Source organism: Melanaphis sacchari, unplaced genomic scaffold, assembly GCF_002803265.2.
Source record: "Melanaphis sacchari strain LSU unplaced genomic scaffold, SCAv2.0 Contig24_pilon_pilon, whole genome shotgun sequence".
In the NCBI taxonomy this organism is placed as follows: Eukaryota; Metazoa; Arthropoda; class Insecta; order Hemiptera; family Aphididae; genus Melanaphis; species Melanaphis sacchari.
In genome coordinates, this window is record NW_020271125.1 from 242,889 (window position 1) to 268,041 (window position 25,153).

Here is a 25,153-nt window from a genome sequence, read left to right on the forward strand (position 1 = left end):
AAAAAACTATGCAACGTTGCCATTTTAAATTTTGAACTGTATTATACAAAATTATTTATTCAAATAATTATAATAATTCAAAATATAGCATGTTATGATTTCATAGTCAATATGTAATATACCTAATCACATTATAATAGTATTTAGATTGTTTGATAATAATAATAGTTATGTCATTAAATTAATAAAATTAAAATATTTATAAGTCCATAACAGTCTTAATAGTAATCACATTATATAATATATAAATCTATTTAATAATAATAATAATAATAATAATAAATTAAATTATATTATTATTATACCTTGGAATCTGTTTCCAAGTTGGCTTAAATATTTTAATAAAGATTCCGTATTCTTACGATTTAAATATTGGTCGAAAGCTTGAATATTAAATTCTATTTTTTTAATTTCTTTAACGGATTGTAATTTTATGGACTTATTTTGAATTGATTTGATCTTAGTCAACGTTTCTATTTGTGTTTCGATCAATATCCTAACGACTGCATGGACATGAGGATGAGGTGAATGAAACTGTGCATTGTACGTGCGATGAAAGCTTTCGGCTGGATTGGTCGTTCTAAAAAATTAAATAAAACAACAGAAATTAGTAAAAAAAATTTTAAAATAATTTTTAAAAAATATTGCAAAAACCTTGGGTTTGTCGAAGGAATTTCAGCCCAAATATTTGGCGGAAATAGGCAGTGATTTTCAATATAGTTGTGTAGAATGTAATCAGAAAATATAAGACCATCATTATGTAGACAAATTGATATTAACTCATGAAATCCATCAACTACTTCTTCTGGGGAAATAAATGCCAAACCAAATAACATTTTCAACCATTTCCTTAGTTCATTACTGTTGTCCATGTATGCTATTCTGAGAGATGGATCGCCAACAATCTACATACAAATAATTATAGGTATTTTAAAAGTACTATATTATTATATACGATACAGATAATCTATAAATACTATAATAATATAATAATAATTATTTCTTACTTTTCACCACCATGATTGTCCTAAATGAAATCTACATCCAATTATTTTAATATTTCCAAACACGTCTGTAATTGCCTGATGATCTCCAATTTCAAAATCAACATGAAATGTGTTAATTTGCAAACGTTTTCCGCATAATTTTAAACACAAATTATTTAAAAATTGCCACATTTTAACATAAGTAGACTTAGTTTTATTTTGCAAAAAAAAAAAATAAACAAGTGGTAAGTAGTATCCATTTTTATATCCATGTATTGTATACAATTGAATAAAATATTTTGGAGCATAATTAAATGTGTCATCGCCAAAATACTCAGTACAATTATTTGACATAAATTGTATATTTTGTTCCGTAGTTAAACATACAAAATTATCATCGGTCGGCATGTGAACAAATTGTTGACCTTTAAATTTAAAATATTCTTCATTTTGTAAGTTTTTTTTAATTGATAAATTGATTCATCCGTAGAATTTGGTAATTTAGAATAGGTCTGCTTCCATTTATCATACATTGCTTTCCGTACATTTCTTACATTTTAACTATTTAAATTTGATGTTAAAGATGAATTTAAAAGTTCGGTGCGAATAATTTTAATTGACTGTGTGGAAATTAATTCTTCAGCTTTTCTTTTGCAATTTTCTCTTAAGATTTGTGTTTCTAATTTTTTAAGTGAATTTTGATAGTGTTTATGTTGTCCATAAGTTTCAATCACTATTTACTTTACGTTTATCTAAATCTGAGAAAATTATTGCTGAACATTTATTATTGGTACACCTCCATCTTAAAAGATTATCTTTTTTTTCATTCTCCAATTAATTTATATTTGTATAAATTAACTAGGGCCAATTCTTCGCCTCTTTCTGACAAAATAATAGTTATTTTTTCTAAACCCATATTTAAAAAAAATAGAAACTATACGTATTTATACAGGAAACGTACTTTATGTGACACGACGATAGGTGATCGAACACTGATATTATTTCTATAATCTATAGTAATTTTGGAATTGTATCTTAATTATCTTATATTTTACCCCAATGCTAAATTTTTAAAACGTCGTAGAACTTTTTTGCTCTAAAATTAATTTATTAATCAATAACATTATCGATAAAGCTGGGCCCGTTCACAACTCGTGTCCGATATATCATAATAATTGGTGTAATAATATGTGAAAATAATAAACTATAAAATGTTCGCAACGTGAATGTGACAACATCGCATAAAATATTCTATGCTCAATCGTGTTGCTAAAAGGTATATGTTCAATCGTACCTTTACTGTATCTATCAGCTTATATCACTAAGTAAATTTAATGTCAATTAAAGTAATTTATTTCACTATCATTAGTATTTTATACATTTATAAATATTGTGAATAATTAACAATTATTATACCGTAAATCCATATTAAATAATTGTCATTAACTTTTGAGTCAACATGATTTTGTTGTTAATTAGTGTTAATAGATTCATGGTATGAAAATAAATTAATAATTAAATACTATCTATAAATTAATTTACATAGGTATTACTTAGAAAATTTCATTGCGTATAGCAAAATTCATAATATACGTAAACATTTTAAATTCCCAACAATTATGTTTTTAAATAAATTATAACAAAATAACTCCCATTGCTATTCTTTGTTTAAATATTTAATTTAATCCAAACTTTAACTTAAAATGTCTTTAAAAAATTGTGCTTATAGTATATTTTAGATTTTTTTAGTTTCAGTATGAACAATTTGTGAACAACTTTATATTAAATTTTAAAGACTCGACTATAAAAATTTAACGTTCTATAAAAAATGTTGAACTAAAATATAAATGTTATGTTTTTGTAATTTTTCTGAATTTCTTCAACATTTTAAACTACAAAAGCTTATAAAAAAAATTATACACGCGATTTTTAATACTTGAAAATCACTAGATATACTAACAATTTATGATAAAGAATATTGTATTCATTTATCAAGTTTTTTGACCATGCAAAAAAATTGTTATGGACCATATTATAATAAAAAATAAAAATAAAATTAATCGAAAATGTTGCCTACAAACCGGCATGATGGACAAAAGTACATGGGTACAAGGTACATTGAAAACAACAAGGCGTGTTTTAAATAATTCCACAGCAATATTATAGTGGTGTATTGTTTGCATGTGCGTGTGAAAGTTACGCAGTAAAATATTGATATTAAAATAATAAATTTTGTATTATTGTGAATCCTCTCCGTCATAAGCTATTACCTTATCGGATAAATATATTATGACAGATTTAAAGGTGTACACAACACACGCGTCACACACATGTCTCCTTTGTATTCCTTGCAACGAACTCTTTAAAAAACGGACCATTTGCAATCTTATAACTTGTAAGTCTATAATCATGGGCGTTGTCATTGGGCTAGGGGATCATGGGGTTTGCTTTTCATTATTTCAGTTAGATTGAATTGTACCTATTGACTAAAGCATGATAATGAGTTCATATTTAACTCGAGGACTTGATGTTGAAGAAAACATTGCGAGTACATTTTGTCATTAATAATTGTTTACATAAATTATCTATGGCATTAATATTGTTACCTAACCAAATAAATGATATTGTATTGTAACTTTATTTAAATTACATTTTTCCGGTGTTCTAAATAACTTATGGTCTACACCAATAAATTATGAATTTCCAATATCAATACTGAACTCAAAAAAAAAAAAAAAACCTAAAAAATTCTATATCGTTGACTTATTATTTGACAATTTATGTTTAATATTTTTTTTTTTTTAGCTTTTATAGCCCATTAAGGGCCTTTGCTGCTTCCACTACTTCTTGCCATTTCACTCTATTATCACTTCCTGCTAGCTATGTTCCTGGTGCAATTGTTGCCAGATCTGATTTCAGAGTGTCCATTAATCTGTGCCTAGAGCGGCCTCTAGGTATTTTTCCATTGATTTTGCCCATTAAAACTTGGTTACATAAGCCATTCTCTTTCTATAGGTTTTTTTTTGTTTAATATTTAAAATGTATTTTTATTTTCTAATGATTTCTAATTATTTTTTAAAACATATTTTGATGAATTTAATGAATTAGTCTAATTTTATTTTGATTTTAATATAGAAATTAAGCGGAATAATTATGGGATACGAAATTGGATCGAAATAAGAAACATTACGACTATGGAATGAAAAAATGTTTCCAAATATTTATTGTCTGTTAAAAATACTGCGCACTCAACCAGTTTTTACTACAACTTTGTTTTGTAGAGAAAATTTTCTCGTCTCATAAGGCTCAAAAGTTGTTTACAAAGTACAATAACAAAGGTTACCTCTTTTAAATTAAATTTAAAAACAGACTACTAAATAGTATCTACTAAATTATTTTAGACCCAGCTCAATGGGCTCAAAATGTTAACCACTCGTGGGAGGGTTCCAGTAATGGTTAGAGAAGAGGTAGATGATTTCGTATAAAAGCCTAGAAAATTAGATTTTATGTTATAAAAAATAAAAAGGACATTGCATTTTGTATTTTTATTTTTAAAAATAATATTAAATGTCCAAACTATAGAGGGGTGTACGCCGATAACTCCTATATTTTTTCTAGAAATTATCCTCGATCACCTTACCATCACACATTAAAAATTCCTGAGAACACCGCTGGGTCTTAAGTTAAAGATCATTTAAAAATGAAATGTATTACCTAACTTGTCAGGAAAAAAATTGGTATTATTCATTTATAAATATGACATATTTCTTGTTCGTGTGACAATCGTTGAAATGTTGAATAGAATATATTGTATTTTAAAAACAAACAACACGGGGGTAACTCATGAGAACAAATCGTTCTGTGCATAATACATATTAATTGACAATCGGTGAAATATAAATATATTACTGAGTAGGTGTAAATGTAAAATGTACCCGGTTTTCATCATTGAATATAAACAAATATTTGAAGTTTATTTAAATTATTTATGAAATAACATTGGTGCTAGTTTTAACTGTTGCAAAAAAACCAATATTATTATTATTAGTCGGTTAAAAAATAATGGTTATAGGCAGGCATCTACAGAGATAGACTGCAGACTGAGTAGGCGACAGACCAGTCAGCAATTTTAAAACTTCGGGTCATCTTTAAACAAAAATCAATGAATGTAATACAATCAATTCTCTTTTATCAAACTATTACGTTTATGATGTTTTCATACCACAGTAATTGTTGATTGTTTATTTCCTTACATAAGTGAGATACTATTAAAAGACCGTGTAAAAATTGTATTTTTTAGTGATCTTACTACCTATATTACGGCCTCGAATACAGTCGTGTTAAACGGTCAATTACAGACTACCAATCAGGAAATTTGGTTACCTGGTAATCAAAAAAACAAGATTCATAATAACTAAGAAGAATTAAAACTACCTACATCATACCAAAAATATTTAATTTAAATTTATAAATATTTGTCTTGGATGAATGATTATTTTTAAATATGTAATTACAACAAATATAAATATTATACTTCTTTCTCCATTGATTTTTGTCCTGAGCAATAGCCTTTAATTTTTGTCTATCTCTTTCTTTTTTTCTTGCCCATCCTGAACTGCGTTTACATTTTACTGTGTACAGTGTGTACCTATTTATTTTCATCAACATCACCACTACATTTGTCAATTTTAAATTTTGGATATGTTACTCATCTAAATACCAAATATTATCAAATTATTATATTTATATAACACAGTTATTTCGTTTTAATCTATTGCAATTAAATTTAATAAAGGCATTTCCTCGTTAGTCTTTTTTTAAATTTTTAATTTGTATTACACTTAATTAAGAACGTCACAATTGTATATTATCCAATTTTTAACATATAAAATAATAATAGGTAAGTACAGTATTATTAATTACAAAATTCAAAATTCAATACAAAGGTAAATTTAGTTTTCAAAATGTTTAATATTATGTAGGTACCTAACAAAATCTGATCATCGCAAATAAAGTCTAAATAAACTAAACATAGGAAAAAAATCAACATTTAGTTCATACTTTTCTATCTTTATAACAATTTAATTTTAGTTTAGCTTTTACACCACCCACGCATGATGTCACTGGAAGTAATAAAAATCGTTTAAAAACAACACTTTTAAAAGTCTTTAATATAAGTTTATCTCTAAGTATAAAATATATTGTATGAATTCAATTAAAATTATTTAGACTTTAAAGAAATTAATTTTATTTCTATCCTTTGTATAATACATTATGATTAATGTTTAGGTTTAGAGTATAATATACATGTTAATATGCAAAAAAAAAGGATGTAGTCCAGTTATTAAAAATACTATTTACTTGGGAAGTTGGGAACAATATTAATTCACTTCATGACAATAATAATTGTGTCGTTTAATAAATACACAAGTTAATAAAAACTACTGGCGTTCCCAACAATACGATACTATTCAACTTATTCAACTTAATTTCTAATCACTTCAAATTATTTTATTTATTAATTTTCGGTATGAACATCGATCATCGTGTATTATTCAATGTTTAAAGTTCGTTATATTATTATGATACACATTTTTGTTTGTTTTCATTGATTCTTAAATGTAATGTCGAGCCAAATTATATAATACGGGTGACAGGCCAGTCCACGTTCGCCGACTAGCTGACCCGGTCCATCTCTGAGCACCTTCCTTTCCACACAGTTTCAGCTGCATAGAGATCGGCATTTGAGATCCACATTGGACTTCGATGACTGAAGTAATCCGTCTTCGAATCTGTAGAAATCATTACAGTATAGCTTGTAGAGCAGCGTTTAAATTGTATGCTTTGCCTCCTCCACCCCCACCATCAATAAGTGACAGCAACACATTAAACAGTATTTATTTTGTCATATTGACGTCTATAATGACTGAATGTATGGAAAAACAATAGAGTCGATTACTTTTAACGGAAATGCGGGTTAAATCTACATACCTAGCATTAGAACAATACCATTTCATAAACATTTCTATCTGAAATATCTGCGTCACTACAGTGTCACCCCGCATATATTATCTATGTAAACATTGTCATAAATTTAAATTATAATATTTAATGGTTTATATACAGAGTAGTTATTATTTCAACACAAAAACCAAACAACTAAATACGCTGTGTTTGAATTTAATAATAGTGTTGTACCATTATATGTATTCTATTGAACTCTGTAGTTCATTAACGCAGACATGAGATAATACAAAAATGTTCATAAAAGATCAAATACATAATTTGATCACACGATTAATCGTTTTTGAATTTAATAATAATGAATCATCGATATATAATAAATTATTGCATTGGAAAAAGATTCAGTTGAGCGCAGTTTACTATTAAACATACAATAGTTAAAAAAATTGTTAAAAATTCAAAACTATAGATATAATCAGTTATTAATAATTATTACTATTTACTAGCTATAACGATTCGGAATTTTCTTGGTATCGTGACACAACACTCCAAGACTGAACATTAACAGCTGTATTATACTGAAATGTGTTGCATTTATCGCACTAAAAAACAAATAACAATGCTCGACCAACGGTATCATCAACGAATTCGACTGTGTGTCAACTGTTTTTATTAAAACTGAACAACGAATATAGTTTGTTATGAATTAATAGTATAAAAAAATACAGAGAAAAAAATATAAGCAATTTAATAGAATACATTATTTCAAATAATTATCATGTTGTAATATATATTTATATTGCATTTACCTAGAGTAGAATATATGCATCAAGTATAAATATTTAAATAGCAATAATACATTTCACTCGCATATAAAAATTAATCGAAATAAAATTAAAGGACATTTACGAGGAGAGATCCTTTTCTGAGACTTGACTACGACTTACCTAACCTATCGGCTATCTAAGTCATAAATTACAGCAAATCTAGTACCTACGCATTTGATATATATATAAATTTTAAATATAAGAAAGAAGGTACAGGAAAAAATATAAAATTATGTGTTTACGATAACCTTAATATCTAATAATTATGTTGAGTTAAAATAAATTTCCTAAAATGTTTTTGGTAGCTTGTGGTATCATTAGATAATAAGTACCTATATAATATTTATAATTGAACAATTTATACAAACTCCCATCAAATATTTGGACACAAATGCAAATATTTCACAAGTTCACGACCAATATAATATAAATGTATTCAAACAATAATAGTAATTTGCAATTTAATCAATGTAATTATTAATTATATACGAAAAATATAACTGTAAATAGTTCGTGAACGAATTTTATCTGTCCTCAAAACAAGAAATATTATTTTTTTAATGGTGAATTCAATAAGGTCTAGGGTTTAATTTTCATCAGTTTTCATTGTATTTTTTGATTCTGTCTCAACTTTCTTTGGTTTAAGTATATAAGTAAATTAAATTTTTATGGTACCCGAAAATTTTTTAAACTCTTGAACTAAGGTGACCCTTCAAAATAAATATTAATTGGTGACCCTTGAGTATAAAGTACATCATTCAATATAATTCAATATACCTATTCCATTTAAACTAACAAAACCAAATAATCAGTAAAATAACTATATCTATAATATTGTAAATGTGTATAAATCATAACTTCTCAATTGTATTTAAATACTAAATCTATAAGTACATAATGTACATATATCTGTAAATAATATACACTACAAATGGTTTGATTTTTTCAAGCAGAAGCATTCACAAACATAATATAATCTAGTTAAAATATTAAATATGAATCTTTAATTCAACAACATAGAACAAAAACAACATTTTAGTATACAGCTATCAGTACTCGGTAGTATTTAGTACTTATCAAAAGATACAATAGTTTTGTTATTTAATTTATCTGATAGAATAAAACAATAAATAGGTAGGTATGTTTTATCTTGAAAAACAATGAATTACTGTAATAGTTTTTTTAGACATTTTCTAGATATTCGTAAATTTTTGAATAATTATAGGAACTAAATAACCGAATTAATTACGTTGTACATTAATTAATATCGATTTTCTTAAGTATTTTAAAGGTTATAAAGAGATACACAAAAATTATGGCTACTCAATTATATGATGAGATGTAAGACATGGTATTTAAATATCATTATGGCGTAATGTAAATCAAAATTTTACATATTTTGTGTGGTCGTGGGTTAACCAAAAAAAATAACATAATTTCTAATTGACGCCAAAGACTAGACTGTAACGATTGGAACCATAAAAAAAAAAATAAAAAAAAAAACATCACTGCTCTTAATCCGATCTTGCATTGTCATCATTCAATAGATTCGAACATGACTTGGTTTTAGTAGTTCTGAAAAAACAAGTCATCATACAATTAAAAAATAATAAAAATAAAAAATCAAGAGCGTAAAAACACGATGGCTTTCTATGTTATGACTATAAGCTACAATAATAATAACATAACTGCTTAAATAAAAATACTTTAGGAATAAAACATGTCAACTGTTGGTTTTTAAAGTACTTATATATATAAATAAGAAATAAGGACCCATTTATAAAATGTTTAAAATATTATAATAAGTTATAACATTTATTGGTTTTAACTATAAATAGTCATTTAGATAAAATTATTTTTTTTATATTTAATACATCACTACAAAAAAAAATATTGTGATTTTTGTTATTAACTTAAACCAATGTAAAATTAGTAAATCCACCTTTACACTAAATTACTTTAAGAATTATTATAATTGTACATGATATAAGTCACCTTATAAAAATTTGTATTTTTTTCATACAATGTCGTTAAAGTTATTTTTAAAAATTAGTAATTAGTAATTTTAGTATGTCAAATTAAAATAATATTCAAAATGTATGCAATCTTATTTTGGTTTTAATGTTTTATAAACCTAAACTAAAAAGTTAAAATTAAAACGAATAAGAGGAAACGTCCGAGCCAACTCAAATACAAATCATATTACTCAAAGCGTTCACTATTAAACATGCTATTCTGCGTCAAAACTATGACTGTAATTAATGACACAATCAAAGATAATAAAAATTTATAGACTTAAAGCAATTGCAGGATATATTCATCTAACAATAAAAAAACTAGAACTTTTCGAAATTTCTAAAAAGTTACGCGATCTACGGAATTATTGAATATAAAAAATGATGGAAAACAAGTTTCAAGCAAAGTATAACGTAGACAGATCAAACCACGCATACACTATCAAAGTAAAACTTATAAATAACATGTAAAAATTGTTTTTGAATGGCTAATAATTTTGTTGTTAAAGCCTCGAGGTACGAAATAAATTTAATTGAAAATAAATTTTAGTGAAAGTGTATACATCGTTTTAATTTAAAGTAGTATAATAGTGTTATAAATTAAATATAAAAACACAGCTACATTGGTATAATAATTATAATACAATTCATTTCATTTTAAAAGATTATTCGCCTAGAAAAGCTTTTTTAGAAAAATCTTTCATCATTTGCATTATTTTTTAATATTATTCAGAAATTTTACGTATAACATAGGAAGACATTTTGTAGCTGAACTATAAACCATAAACATATTATTTATATCAAAAATATTTACCTATTTGACGTTTTAGATCTACGACAAATATGTAGAGCAATAGAACCGCTTTTAAACGATTTGAACAGTGTTATTGCTTCTGAATGAGTCAAGTCGTGACAAACATTTCCATTAACTGCCAGTATTTCGTCTCCTGTAATAATAAATAAGTGATCAGTGACTATATGTTTTAATAAGAGTAGATTAAAACAACAAAACAAGAAAAAATAATAAATAATTACACAAGTTCAGAAATTTATATTATATAATCATTGACTGAATTAAATTACATCGATGTGCGCAACTCATTTCCAAGGAATTTCCAAAATACCAGATAAACCATAGCTATATTTTCTCTATCTAGTTGATAAACCAACATCCCTAACTATATTTTATATACCCTAAAACATACGTGTATAAAGGAAAATGTTATTTAATTGAACGCGTATATAATTCTTATTCATTCATAAATTCATAATATTATTTAAATAAAAACATAAATAATGTTAACGGTATGACACATTTTTGACTATCTACATTTATGTGGACTGAGTAAATTATATGATACTATTATAATAATGATTCGACAATTATTAATTATTAATATTTAATAAAGTTATATAAAACGATAAAATTACATTATAATAAATATTATGACCGACTACTGATAATATCACATTTTTTATTTATAGAAGGGATGCCTCATCATCAGAAATTTAAAAATGCATACAGTCGATAGTCGATTATAATAGAAGTAAAAACGTAAGAAAACAAACTTAGAAAAAATATTGGTTTAATGTTTTTATAAATATTTATGAATTTATAATATTATAGTTATTAAATGTACCTATAAAAATAACTTATTTTATTAGAACCTATAACTATTAATACAATCGCTCCCCTTAATAAGCAATGTACTGAAAGAGAATATCAATATATATTATACATAGTAAAATAATTATAAATTTCATATTTTTTTGGTATTTTTTTTTTATCAGTCTAATATAAGATACACGAAACTATGTCTGCTATAAATTCATTAATACCATCAAATTTTAAAACGATTTTTAAATTAAGTTTACAACTTTTTTCTTGTATTATCAATTATCGTGGACCATACATTTTATTTTCAAATATTTTTTTAACAAACTATAAACTTAAATAGTCATATGCCATGTATAATGATATAATAAATTAAATTCAAAGAAAATTAAAATTAAAAAAAGTTTAAAATAAATAAATTAAGAATTAAAAAAAAATAGTATAGTATAGATAATTAGATACGTCTTAAAATTTATTTTTCTTAATTAATGTTGGCGACGTTTTAAGTTATTGTTTGCTTTGCATATTTTTTAAGTGTTTTTATTGGAGATATACTGCAAAATCTTAACTCATATATTTACCAGGTTTTAATCTACCGTCTTCCGCAGCCTGACCGTTGTCTAAAATACTTTTGATAAATATTCCCATGGCTCCTTTCGGCGAATCTTTTCCTCCGACGATCGTGAATCCCAAACCTTTTTTACCCGGACCCTTTTCAAGCACGAAAGTGTGGAATGTACAGACCGTCGACTTCGGCCGCCGTGGCAATGTGCAAAATGTCGTGCAATCTGTGCCAGTATAATCCTCTTGGGCGCCACTACCACCGTCCGCACCACAATCACCGTAACCGTTACCACTTAAACCATCACTGCCACCGCCCTTAAGATACACAGTGGAAACATTGGTATTGCTCTTTGCGGCTAATCGCGAATGTGATGGTGGAGTTATGTACACCAACGTTTGTCCGTTCTTGTTGTATTTTTGGATGGGTGGCGCTTGGGAACTTCCACTATGGTCGTAGTCCACAGACGTCTCGGGCATCCTCGCCGCCAACGGTCGATCGGCTGCATTTACAGATCGATAGTCTGGGTCACTTCTAGTAACCAGAAGGTGTACCGAGCTACACCCGTCGTTGAGCAAACGGTTAGCATCGGTTGCATCCAGTCCAGCCAGACGACGACCGTTGACGTTTACTATTTGGTCGCCTACTTCCAGATCACTGGTCCTGTGTAAAGCAAAATCACAAACTATGAAAATAATCATTTACGTTGTGAAAAACTGTATTTATAACAAAAAATATTGGTGGTATTCGTAGTTATTATAGTTTATAACTTTTAAGGAACAATTTTTTTTTAATCTAATTATTAACACAAACATTATTTAACATAATATTATAAGCTTATAATATGTCTATATTGTATAGTAAAGAAAACTACAAAAATAATACAAAAGAAAATTTAAACAAAACAACCAGTTATCTTAAAATTATCCTACTTGTGTCCTATAATCTTGAATGACCTTTCCCTATCTAGTCTTAAAATCATAAATAAAAACTATATTATATTTAAGCCGCCACTTACGACAGATGCGCGTGACCATCGAGCAAGGAAGTTAAGGAGAACAAACGAGCCAAAATTGTCGACTGTGAAAGGTAAAAAGAAATATCATGTTCAATTAATTTATGTATCATATTATACATAACTCGCGATCTATTCCTAAAATTTATAAATATACTAATCAAGTAATAAATATTAAATAATATAATATAAAAAACTCCCAGATTTTCTAGATATATCGCGTTAAAATACTGACGCTGAATCACGTTAAAGAACCATGATTTTTACCAATGTCGAAAAATTTTAATAACCCCACGAATTAATGTATGTTTTATTATATTAAATATAAATACTAGCTAAATTACCCGACTTTGCCCATGTGTAGTTTGTGCTTTCTCAAATTTTTATTTAATTTTATCAAGTACTAAATATTAGCAGTAGCTGAATTATAAATAAAACGAAAATATAATGATCGCTCGTAAGAGTATTTGGTACAACTCTGCGAAAAGAAATTGGAAAAATGTTAAATAATATCATCATAAAATGGGAATATAAAAAAAGGCTGTTTTTTATATATTTAAAGATTATATCATATATGACGTATACAGGTCGTTGAAAACTATGTAGTTATACCTAGGGGGATAACATTATGAATAGATGATGTGCGTGCGTCATGACAACGATGTTTTATTTAAGTCGATTGGCCCAATTATTACATAATATTATTATGCTTCGTGAATTATTTAGATATGTTTTCAATTCTGGTTTTGTAATTTGATCAGTCACCATTTTTGTACCTAATTTTACTTTTAATAATGTGTAATCCATTTTTAATAAGATTCCTACAGGCTAAGTGTCCTCAACCGGAATCGCAACATATATACATATATTACAAATAAATTCTTAAGAGCGTAAAGTGGTCTTAATTTAAGAATTTTTTAGTGGGATATTCATTATATATATTATATAATAATTATTGTAATGCTTAATCGGCAATACAGTTCCTATCTAAAATCTAATGCTAAATTTGTAATTGAACTACACGTTGCATCAAAAATGATAATCAATTAAACACAATAGTACTGCATTTTAATTTTTATCATTAGTAAGTTATTTTTAATAATTAATTTACAATATTTAAAAATATTATTCAAAAAAGATAAATATAAAATAATCATGTTGTAAACCAAAAATGTATATAGTTTTAATCCACATATAAAAATAAACTTTTATCGCCTATTTGGTTAAAATGCATTTTGATAAGAATATTAATAAAATTATAATTAACTAAAAGTTGTTTTAAATATAAGATACAAATGTAGTACAAAATAATAATTGCCATTAAATATAAAAATTAAATAAATACTTAGTATCTATAATAATTATTTTAAAGCAAAGTAAATCATATCTATGAGAATAAAAATTGTATAAAGCATATGGGAATTTCCTTTCTTTTCACAAATTGAATGTATTTATTCTCTTTAATTTTTAATTTACATAAATTAACTCGTTTTAAGTAGCAATCTGTAAATTTTACTTTATGTTTTAAAAATGTTTATGATGCAAAATTATTAAAAAATGTGTATAGTATATCGGTATACTAAGAACTCATTTAGTTACATATTTATTATATAGTATACACATATATAATTTATTAGTATTTAACACTTATAGTAAAAGATAACTAGAATGATATAATTAATAACCCACTCAGGCCTATGACTTAATTAAATTAAATACAATTTAAGTTGTAAAAAATATATATATAAAAAGTTTTAAAATACATTTTCAACAATAAAAATAATCATTAAATATTACAATGATTTGTATAATTATGTTTATTATGATTTTATTAATTATTTCAAGTACCCTCATAAACTCAAGTACATAGGTCATTGTTGGCATTATTTAGATATATAAGATTTGTAAAATAAGAAAAAATATATAATATTTTACAGTTAACTAATTGAGTTAGTATTTAATTGATATAATCTGACAATAATTTTCAAAAACATACGTTTATATGATATTTTTATGTTTTAAATAAATCGTGACAGTTTTAAATGTACAACATTTTGCCATCCTCGTCAACTCCTCGTGTTTAACATTTTATTAAAATATTCAAATTTAAAAATGTAGGTAGGTTTCTAACATTATTATATTAATTTTACACAAAGAGAAAGTTATAATAGGTTCATATATAAAATAATAAACTGTTAATTTTAATTCAACTACTTATATAGGTAACGAGTGATAACATTAACTATTATACGTTTACTCATAAAAAAATATATCATTGACATATTCATGGAGTACTGACCTACTAATAAATATACCTATTATGTATATAATGTTGTTTGGTTTAAAATATTTTTAAATCTAATTTATTTATTTTTTTCAAGACGTCCAATGAAAAACAATTATAATACTCAATCTTTGATGTATGCCTAGTTTTTTTTATTCTATTAATAACAATAAAATCCTTTAAAAAAATATATATATATTTATTTATCCTACATACATTTAAACTGACACATATTTTTAATCACATTTTATATGATAGCTTCCGGTAATAATATTTTTTATCATAATCAGTTTTTCTTGACCAAGTATAAAAATTATAAACCACAATAACATTATATGGACAATTGGGCCAGCTATAATCACAAAATACTAAATACATATTTACCGATCAGCCACTCCTCCCGATACAATATTGACGACCACATAGCCAAAACTGTTCTCCGACCGTATTTCTTTAATTCGAACACCTAGAACCTGTTCTGGATAATCCCTATTTAATTGGACCACTCTATATTCCTTATTTCTACTGACCCTCGGTGGCAATATGTTTGATGATTGATTATTGTTATTAGGAGGTAAACTAAGTGCATAATGTCGTTTTATGCCATACTGAGAAGCGCTCCTAAAACAGTAATCTTGTGTACTATTTTCTGTGATTCCATTGACTGAATCGATTGGAGGATCATTCAATAATATGCCGCTATCGTCATCTTCCGGTGTACAGTTTGTTTTTTCTGTCGTTGTTTCGGCTATTCTCTTCCGAAATTCGTCCAAGCCGGGTAACGTACCATAAGAAAAACTTCTTAATTTAACCTACACAAAATTAGTCAAACTATGTATAAAAAATATTTAAATCAATTGACATTCTTAAATGAAATTAAAAATTATAAGTGGATTTTTCTTATAAGTTACAGCAAAAATACGAAATTCAAGACAAAAATACATTGAAATACCAAAGACCAAACTGTAATTTGAACATTTGTAGTATTTACGTTTTACTTTTCAATAAATTTATAAAATATTATAAGAGTATATTAACAGTATAATTAATATATAACTCAATTTTTTTTTTTTAATTTTTTTTTTTTTATATCATGATCTAAAGCAATTTGTATTTATTTATTAAAATATACTATGAAACAGTATTGAAAAATTATCAATATTATTATTATTTATTACTAACCTTATTTATTTTGTTTTCGTCTAAATTTGGTTCTTCTGTTTCAGTTGATTTATCGGTTTTGATAGGAGAATTCTTATAAAATTTAGCTAAAAATCTATGAGTAGACGATTTTAAATATCTGTCTGAAATAGCCTTCAATCTACCAGATATTGTTGAAATGTCTTCATCGCCACCATCTTCGTCATCTGCACCATCAATACCATCACGATGAACGTCATTTGTACAGATCTTGTCCTCGTGATAGTTTTTAATTGTTGTGTTTGGTTTGAAATGTGTAAGACCTGTATGTTTAACTTGGTCCAACAGGGGATTTCGTTTTTCTTTGGTTTGTTTGTTACGTGCACTATGCATCACAATTGTTCGGTTTCGGACATTATAGCAATTTATGTCTCGATTATACTCGGACCTCTCTAGTCGTAATGGAGAGGCGTCTATAGAAAAAAAAAATTAAAAACATAAATAAAACAAATTAGTATAAATTATCATTTTTAAAACTTCATTAAAATAATGCCACATATTAAATTAATCCACTAATGTAATTGAGATTAGTCAAAAGTTATCATTGTTCAGTAATCATTTGTTTTCCAATATTCTAATAATAAAATTATACTACAGAGAACCTTTTAATAAAACGGAAATATCCAAGGAAATAAAAGTGATAAACTTTATAGAGGTAAGAGGTGTAAACTTATTATTTATGAGAGTACTTATACGTCTTAGTAGTTAGAGCCACAAATATATCCTGATGACTTTTTAAAATGTTAAAATAAGTTATCGATTTTCCAAAAAAAAATATTTTTATATTAATAACGTAATAGAATTGGTCAATATTATTAAAATAATCTAAAAAATAAAACCTAAAATTTGTATTTTTATTTGGAAAAAAATGAAAAACATATTAAATTGCTAATATTCAGAATGTAGGTATACATAAAATAATAATTATGTATAAGTAATAAATCAATGTATATAATTATAAAAAATTATTAATCACTTGTGATGTAGGTAAGTATGCAAGAAATCCAAAGAGAAATTTTTAATTTCAGTATTGAGGTTTTTATACTAAAGTAATAACAAGAAAATAATTGTTATACCTGCTGTACTTAAATAATGTATAATCACATAAAAGCTTATATAGAAAGTTGTATGACAAACCCTATTTAAATGTCGTGATATCCAATATGAAAACAATTATAAAAATAATGTGATTCGAAAATTTTTATTTTGTTTAAATTTGTTTAGTTTAAAACAATATGGTTTTCTGAATTTGCCCCATACATTTTTCTGTACTACTATATTTATATTATTATAATATTTACTTATTATATACATCTAATAAATTATAAATAAAAGCGTTAATTTAATAAATAATAAATATTCAAACAATTATTTTATAAGTCCTTATCTCTTTAATAGAATATATAAAAAATATTGTTATTCGAAATTAATCAAATACTTATTTATAAATATTGTTTAAATATTTATGTAAAAAACAAATATTAAAATACTCTGCGAATAATTGCATCAATGTTGCACATATATATATTAATTATTATTTATTTGAAGTACCTATGACATAAATATAACATTTTTCTTAAAATATAGTTGTTTAAAAAAATTAACCTGACCTAGGATAAACGAATGCAAAATTATTCTTCAATCTCTGGTCATATGAGGTCAAAATAGTGAAAAAACAGGTGTTAATCGAAATCAACATTCCAATCGAATGCCGAATACTACATTCCCCTAATGGGCGTGACGTCATGTAAATATGGTATGCATAATAATAACTAATTATTGTGACATTTTATTATTTTAATAATATTAAATGTTAGCCAAAATAAATTATTTTAAAATAAATCAAAATCATATTAAGTTATATAATTTTATAGTTAATTTCCATCATCATTTTTAACATAGGAATTTTAATTCCAAATCAAAAATAATACGAGTAAATACTAAAAATCAAATAGAAATTTTTAAGGTAAACCTACAATCAAGTATTATTCAAATTATTAGAGTAATGAAAATAAATTAAATTCACAAAAATGTTGAGTTAACAGAAAACGTAAGTATTTAAAACCCAAGAATGGAAGGAAACAAAAGAATATTATATTTTATTCTTACCAAGAATTTTTGATATTAGTCGATAAATCTACATTACAGTATCAAGTATTAACGTAAACAAATGTCAAACAGCATGAAACTTAAAAAAAACGTTTCTAGAATTTTAAAAGCATTATTTATGTCGTATATTTGTACAATATAGTAAAAAAAATTTTTGAAGATTATAGTGGCTTAGTTTAGTTAACTAAACATAGTTTCTCGTATTTAATTTTATGCTACAAATTATCACACTGTGAGAGTATTTTTTAAAATAGACATTTTTTTAATTAATATTCTGTATAAAAAAAGAATAGTCGTTCCTACTTTCCTAAAAAATACAAATTACATAATTAAATTAAAATTACATTAACTATATAGGTATGTATAATGATATCAGCCAATAATACAAAATTTATAAAATATACTTAAATTTTGTTTATCATAAATATAGATAATTAATTAGTTTGTTTAGGTCACTTAAAGGCAATAATCTTATAAATCATTAAAATATAAATAATAGATAATAATAAATAAAAAAAACACAAATCATTATAAAACCAATAGATATTATTTAAATATTTGTTTATAATCAAATTTTCAACAATCAATTATAGTTATTTATTACTGAAACAAAATATTTGATATGAATAATATAAAAAAATATTATTCTTCAAGAACAAATTTAAATTGTTAATTGTATTTTTAATAATTCTGAAATAAATTTTAATATAGAAAGTAAAAATAAATTTGGAATACGTTAATAAAAAATAAATAATATTAAAATATTTAATATTAACGCGTATTATATTTGATATTGTTATCTCTGAAATAAGTACGTGAATAGCATACCTACACTTAACCATATCGCTAACGCGCGACGGGTCGGGATGTCCGGCTACTTGCGATCTTAAATAAGAATATAAAATATAATGCATCTATAAATATAACTTTTTATTATAAGTGATTTATTTTTGCTGTTGAAGCTTTAATGATAATAGAAAAAAATATATATATCAATATATTATATTTATTGATCTACATTGTAACTAAAATTATATTTTTTATTTTAAGTTCTTTTAAGAAATATATTTACTAATGCATATTATAAATACATAACAAATTATATCATCACCTTTGAGTTTTGAATGAAAAAAATGACATAACTATAAAAGTCTGATACTTAAAAGTAATATTTTTATCACATGAACCAACTAAAATACCTACCAAAATACCATATACCTAGTATCAGTATTCTATGATTTAGAATTACTCAACTTTCAATCATGTTCTTATCATACGGCTTACAATTATTGAGTATTGGTTCATAGCTTATTAAACAATAGCTGATTAGTATATTTCTATGGACATCAACCTTTATGGGTATGTAGGTATATCATATACATCATATTATATTATATCATAAACACTGCTGTTGAAATCTCTGTGTACTGACGTAGGCGCTTCTCCGCTCGTGTATATGGATGTCGAAATGTATGACCTGATTCTCACGAACGTTCATGGTTATATTATATATATAAATTTAGTATACCTACTCATAATAAATGATAAAACTATTTGTAGCTACTAACCTTAAAAATTCGTTTATTGTTCAAAACACGTAAAAGTCAAAATGTGTATAATTTTAATTACAAGTAGGAGAATATAAGTATTAATGTTTATAAAATTCTAAGTTATCATACACTTCTGAGTTATTTGCTAATACGATTCATACCAAGATCTGAAGAAAAACTGCAATTTGAATGCAGAACTTTTAAGACTAAATGTCTAATAATTCACAGTAAACGTACTGTATTTTGTATGAGGTATTGACTTAGCAGTTAATCGAAATCAAAATACTCTGTCAGGGTATATGTATTGATATAACTATTAATATATGTACTGATTCAAAGGTGTTATTTTACTTGTACTGATTCGGCGCATGATAGTATGTTTGGGTATTAAATTTACCAGTAAATATAACAAGGTATCAATAAAATGCATAGATCTGTTTGAAATGATAAAATACTAAAATTACACACGTATTCGAAAATATTATTAGACTATTAAAATATTGATAAAAAGATCACATACATCAATAATATAAAATTTAATATAATCATGAATATATATGGTTTATTTTTTGATATATCTACAACTTAAGAGTTAATAGAACTGTTCGTGAAATAAAATATTTTTTTAAATTGTAGCAAAATAATATTAACGACATATGATATTATTTTATCGCAATTTATATAATGTACCTACCTAATACTTCTATGGGTAATAGAAATATTCGGTTACGTTATAACAAACATTAGATGTAGGTAATTAGGTAAATATATAGTATATATATCGTGACAGTCGACAGCTTAAACTACCAAACATAAACATATTAATCAAAACAATATAATAAAGTACACACAATATGTACTGCATTATATTAATAAATGTATAAATAAATAAAAATATAATATGTATGTACGTACCTAATCTAGACCTCCTAGGACCTGATGGTAAGTGGTAATATCTCTCTGCCGAGTAATCGGGATCTCCCGAATCGTAGTTTCGAATTGGCGAGAGACTAAGCAACCGTGGTGCGGCATCTTCGGTGTTTTTCTGAAACCACTTCATGCTCCTCGATCTTACCATAAACTAAAACAAAAACATTTTATACATTATAAAATTATCTGCCGTGAATCTAATAAAATAAATACAACAATGTTCTAAATCAAATGCAAAATATAAATTTATAAGTTTATATTATTTTAATTCAACGATCCACCAATACAATTTGAATTTAAAGTCTAATAATTCGTGTCAAACCACGGCGCAACTGAACTATTATTATTGTCGATTTGCTTTTTTTTTTACACGTATTTAGTATTTATATATTTTTTCCTACGTAACCGTGAACTCGCATTCAATAAAAGCCTAAAATGTTCCTGAAAATGGTGCATTATTTGATCAAATGGTTATTCGTCTGTTCGTTATGTGTATACAATTGTTTGTATAGTTTGTAAATAATACAAACATGTTACTTGAATTCCTTTACAATGCATTTGAATTAATATGCATTGTATTTTTCAAACCGAACTTTATAATTTATATAACTATAAGAGAATACATATTAACAGATACATAAAATAGCCAATACAAATAAAAAAAAAAACATAAATAATCAATTCACGACATTTTAACTTTTCAATTAGACTTCAAATATCTATATACCTATTCGTGGTGCATAATATTTACTTATAAGTTTTATAACGACAAATATATTAGTATAAATATCAAAGATAATTAATAATATGGTACGTAAGGATCTTATTTTTTAACACTTACACAAAATTTAAAACATTAACAAATACATCATTACTACAAAACGTAGAAATGTCTCTACCGCGTGGCACACCGCGTTTGTCCATTTAATATTGGTAAAATAATAAAGATTATAAACAAACCACACTACTCCAAAAAAAAAAAACCCATTAACCATTACTATAATTTATAAAGTAATTATAGATCAAAATATTTTTATAAAAACCAATACCACAGAATAAATTTAATTAAATTTATTGTGTGCTAAGACTAATAAAATATGATAACCATTATTAACTTATCGCAAGAAATTGTAAATATATCAACAACAAAAAAACAAATTATTGTTCAACTAAAATATGTTGTCTTTGATTTGACAAATGGATTTTAAAATTATAACAAAATTATATTTTTCCTTGTATAACCTTATTCTATCCCAAAATTAACGGTTTTAAGCTTATATAGATAAAATAAGTTATAATACAAGTCTTCTTTATTTGAACTTCAAAATAAAATATTTAGCTATCAATGATCATGCTTTCAGTTATCTAGTTAAATATAATATAATATTATATATTATGTAGATAGTAATATATCAATAGTATGAACCTGCAATAGCTGTATAGTATGCTTAGCAAAAAGAGTTATAAAAACTAAGTCAAATGTACTTGTAATCAAAAATTAATATGTTTCAGTTTATATGTAAAGAAGCGTGTAGGTAGATGTTTTTAAGAAATCAACTGCAAGTATAATTTTAACAACTTTAACCTTTGACCTAGCGAAACGTTTGATTACTAGAAATCACTTTTCACGTTTCCGTAATTTATTTCATGGCTGATTTAAATTTTAGCTAAACGATCGTCACTATACTAAAGATGGCTTTCATTTAGTATAAGAAATAAGAAAAGTAGAAATAAAAAAAAAGAGAAAATCATACAAAAAAATCAATTTGTTTAATTCTCGAATAAACTATTATATGTACACCTTTTAATTAAAAACCTTTTTTTCTTTTTATAATCGCGACCGTTAATTTTTTTTTTTTTTTGTTATTGTATTATACATTCTAGGCAACTGAACAGTGAACAACAATTTTATACTTGAAAGTAACCACTACCTAACGGTTGTAAACGAAAAACATTATAGGGTGAGTAGGACAGGTGTATTTATGGTTAACAACTGGCTTGTTTGTGGTAGAGTGATATCGACCAGAACATGAATGTCTGTTACACAATATATTATAATTTATAATAATTTAACGGTCACGCATATACATATGTTTATAAATAGGTAAAATGTTTATAAAGATATGAACTCATATTATTTATTTTATATATATAAATCAATTTTTATTTTTTTAAATATTACGTTAAATATATTCTGGTTTCTTTAATTCAACTAATTAAAAAATATATACGAAAGTAACTATAAGAATACTACCTTTCAGTAAAAGTGATTTTTTTCCATTATCAAGTAAAATACTTCAACTTCTAAGTATTGAATTTACTTTTTTTAAGAAAAATTAAATTAAATTATTTTTTAAAAATATGAAATATTAGACAGTAAAATCTTCTTAAATTATTAAGTTAATTTTATAAACCTATACATATATTTAAAACATAATACGCTTATTTTAGTAATATTCACAAACCTAATAATAATCCTATAAAGTATAGACTATCAGCAGGTAAGTATAAGTCTTTTCCATTTTTGTCTAAACTAAACTTAAAATACTTACAAATCTATTATAATACTTAATAAATTCACTACTATTAGTATATGATATTATTTGATTTAAATTGTATCTATTTGCGTCATTATTTATGAAGACAAAAATACAAAAATTATACAGATAAAGTGATCCATGAGTGGTATGTACAATATGACTGTTCACGATCCAAACATGTGATATTGTGGTTTAATAATTTTATAGTAAACATTTCAAATACTGCAAACTAACCATGTAAATTACATATACTAAAAAATACAAATAAATAGGTTACTTTTAAAATTTCTCATGACATGAAAAAAGAAATTAAATACTTAGATATATTCATCGATTGGAAACAAAAAACGATTTGTAAGACTTAATCAAAAGGTAGATTGAAGATGTATAGTTCTGTACGTGGTCGTATTATCTAGGTATATTAAGTGCCTACAGTACCTATTATTATTGAATACGTGAACATTACTAAGTAAAAATTATTATCATATAGAAGACATACATACTTCTGAATCTTTTGACATACTCACACGCACAGATGATTTAAAATTAATAATAGATATTTTATATATTATTAGACATTATAACTGCTTTCTGTCAATAAACAAGAAAAATTATAGTTATGGTTTTTTCTAAAAGCAATGTATACCTACTTTTAATTTTATATTCCTAAGCAAAATATTTTTTAGGGGAACTTTAAATGAGAAATTAATTTTTATAACTCAAACTTATAATTATTTAAAACTTAAATAAGTGTAGTGCTAAAATAGTAAAATAATTCTTTTTGTGGTACCCACCATTTGTGGATTCTACTCACACTTTAAATATTTAACTAAATTTATACTTAAATTCTAAATAATGTAAACAATATATTTTATATAATGTTAATAATTTTTGAGATAATGAGTGTTTACTGTTCAAAAATTTACCCAGAATAGTAGGTACATTAGTATCTAATACATTTTTTAATATTTTTAGACTTAAATTGCAAGTTTATACTAAAATATTATAATCATTAATATAATATGGCAATGAAAGATTTTAAATATAAAAGTATGACCTGGAGTGCACGGTGGTTGGCCTCAGTAACTAACGTGTTCTGAGGTTAAGAATCGGCCGGTGTCGCTAACTCTCAGATAGGTGACCAACAATTTGGGTTCTTGGTGACACAAATCCATGATGCACAAATACACGTACGTGTTTCATAACTCTATTAGATGCACAAACACTCAAACTTCTACCGTACCTTCGAATAGCTGATGACTCTAGTTGTTAAGCTTAAGACTATTGTATGTTTCAAAGAAGGTTTAAAGAAAAATATTAAATTAACGAATAACTTGGTAGGTAGTTAAGTGCCTATTTTTAAATTAGAATTCACAACGGCGGGTACCAATCTAAGTCATTTAAATCAACTGTGGAAATACTGAAAATGAAACAACTCACTTTAATACTATATAATTACCCTGAATACAAAAAATATACATATCGCGCCCTTAGAATAAGTATATATTTCCAATATAATTATTTATTACTTATTTTAAATAGATGATGAAATTTTA

General features: G+C 25.2%; 1 protein-coding gene across 3 annotated transcripts in view; it reads right to left on the reverse strand.

Annotated features, from left to right (window-relative positions):
• Positions 1-8,909: 8,909 nt before the first annotated feature.
• LOC112595067 (inaD-like protein) overlaps positions 8,910-25,153 on the reverse strand; it is a 34,826-nt gene continuing 18,582 nt past the window's right edge. For all 3 annotated transcript variants that reach the window (XM_025340157.1, XM_025340159.1, XM_025340158.1), the window contains exons 2-7: positions 21,043-21,208; positions 16,451-16,881; positions 15,653-16,080; positions 11,989-12,632; positions 10,607-10,739; positions 8,910-9,352 (exon numbers count right to left, since the gene is read on the reverse strand). In XM_025340157.1, coding sequence (XP_025195942.1) covers positions 9,292-9,352; positions 10,607-10,739; positions 11,989-12,632; positions 15,653-16,080; positions 16,451-16,881; positions 21,043-21,208 — 1,863 coding nt within the window. In that variant the 3' untranslated portion in view covers positions 8,910-9,291. The remainder of the gene's footprint in view (positions 9,353-10,606; positions 10,740-11,988; positions 12,633-15,652; positions 16,081-16,450; positions 16,882-21,042; positions 21,209-25,153) is intronic.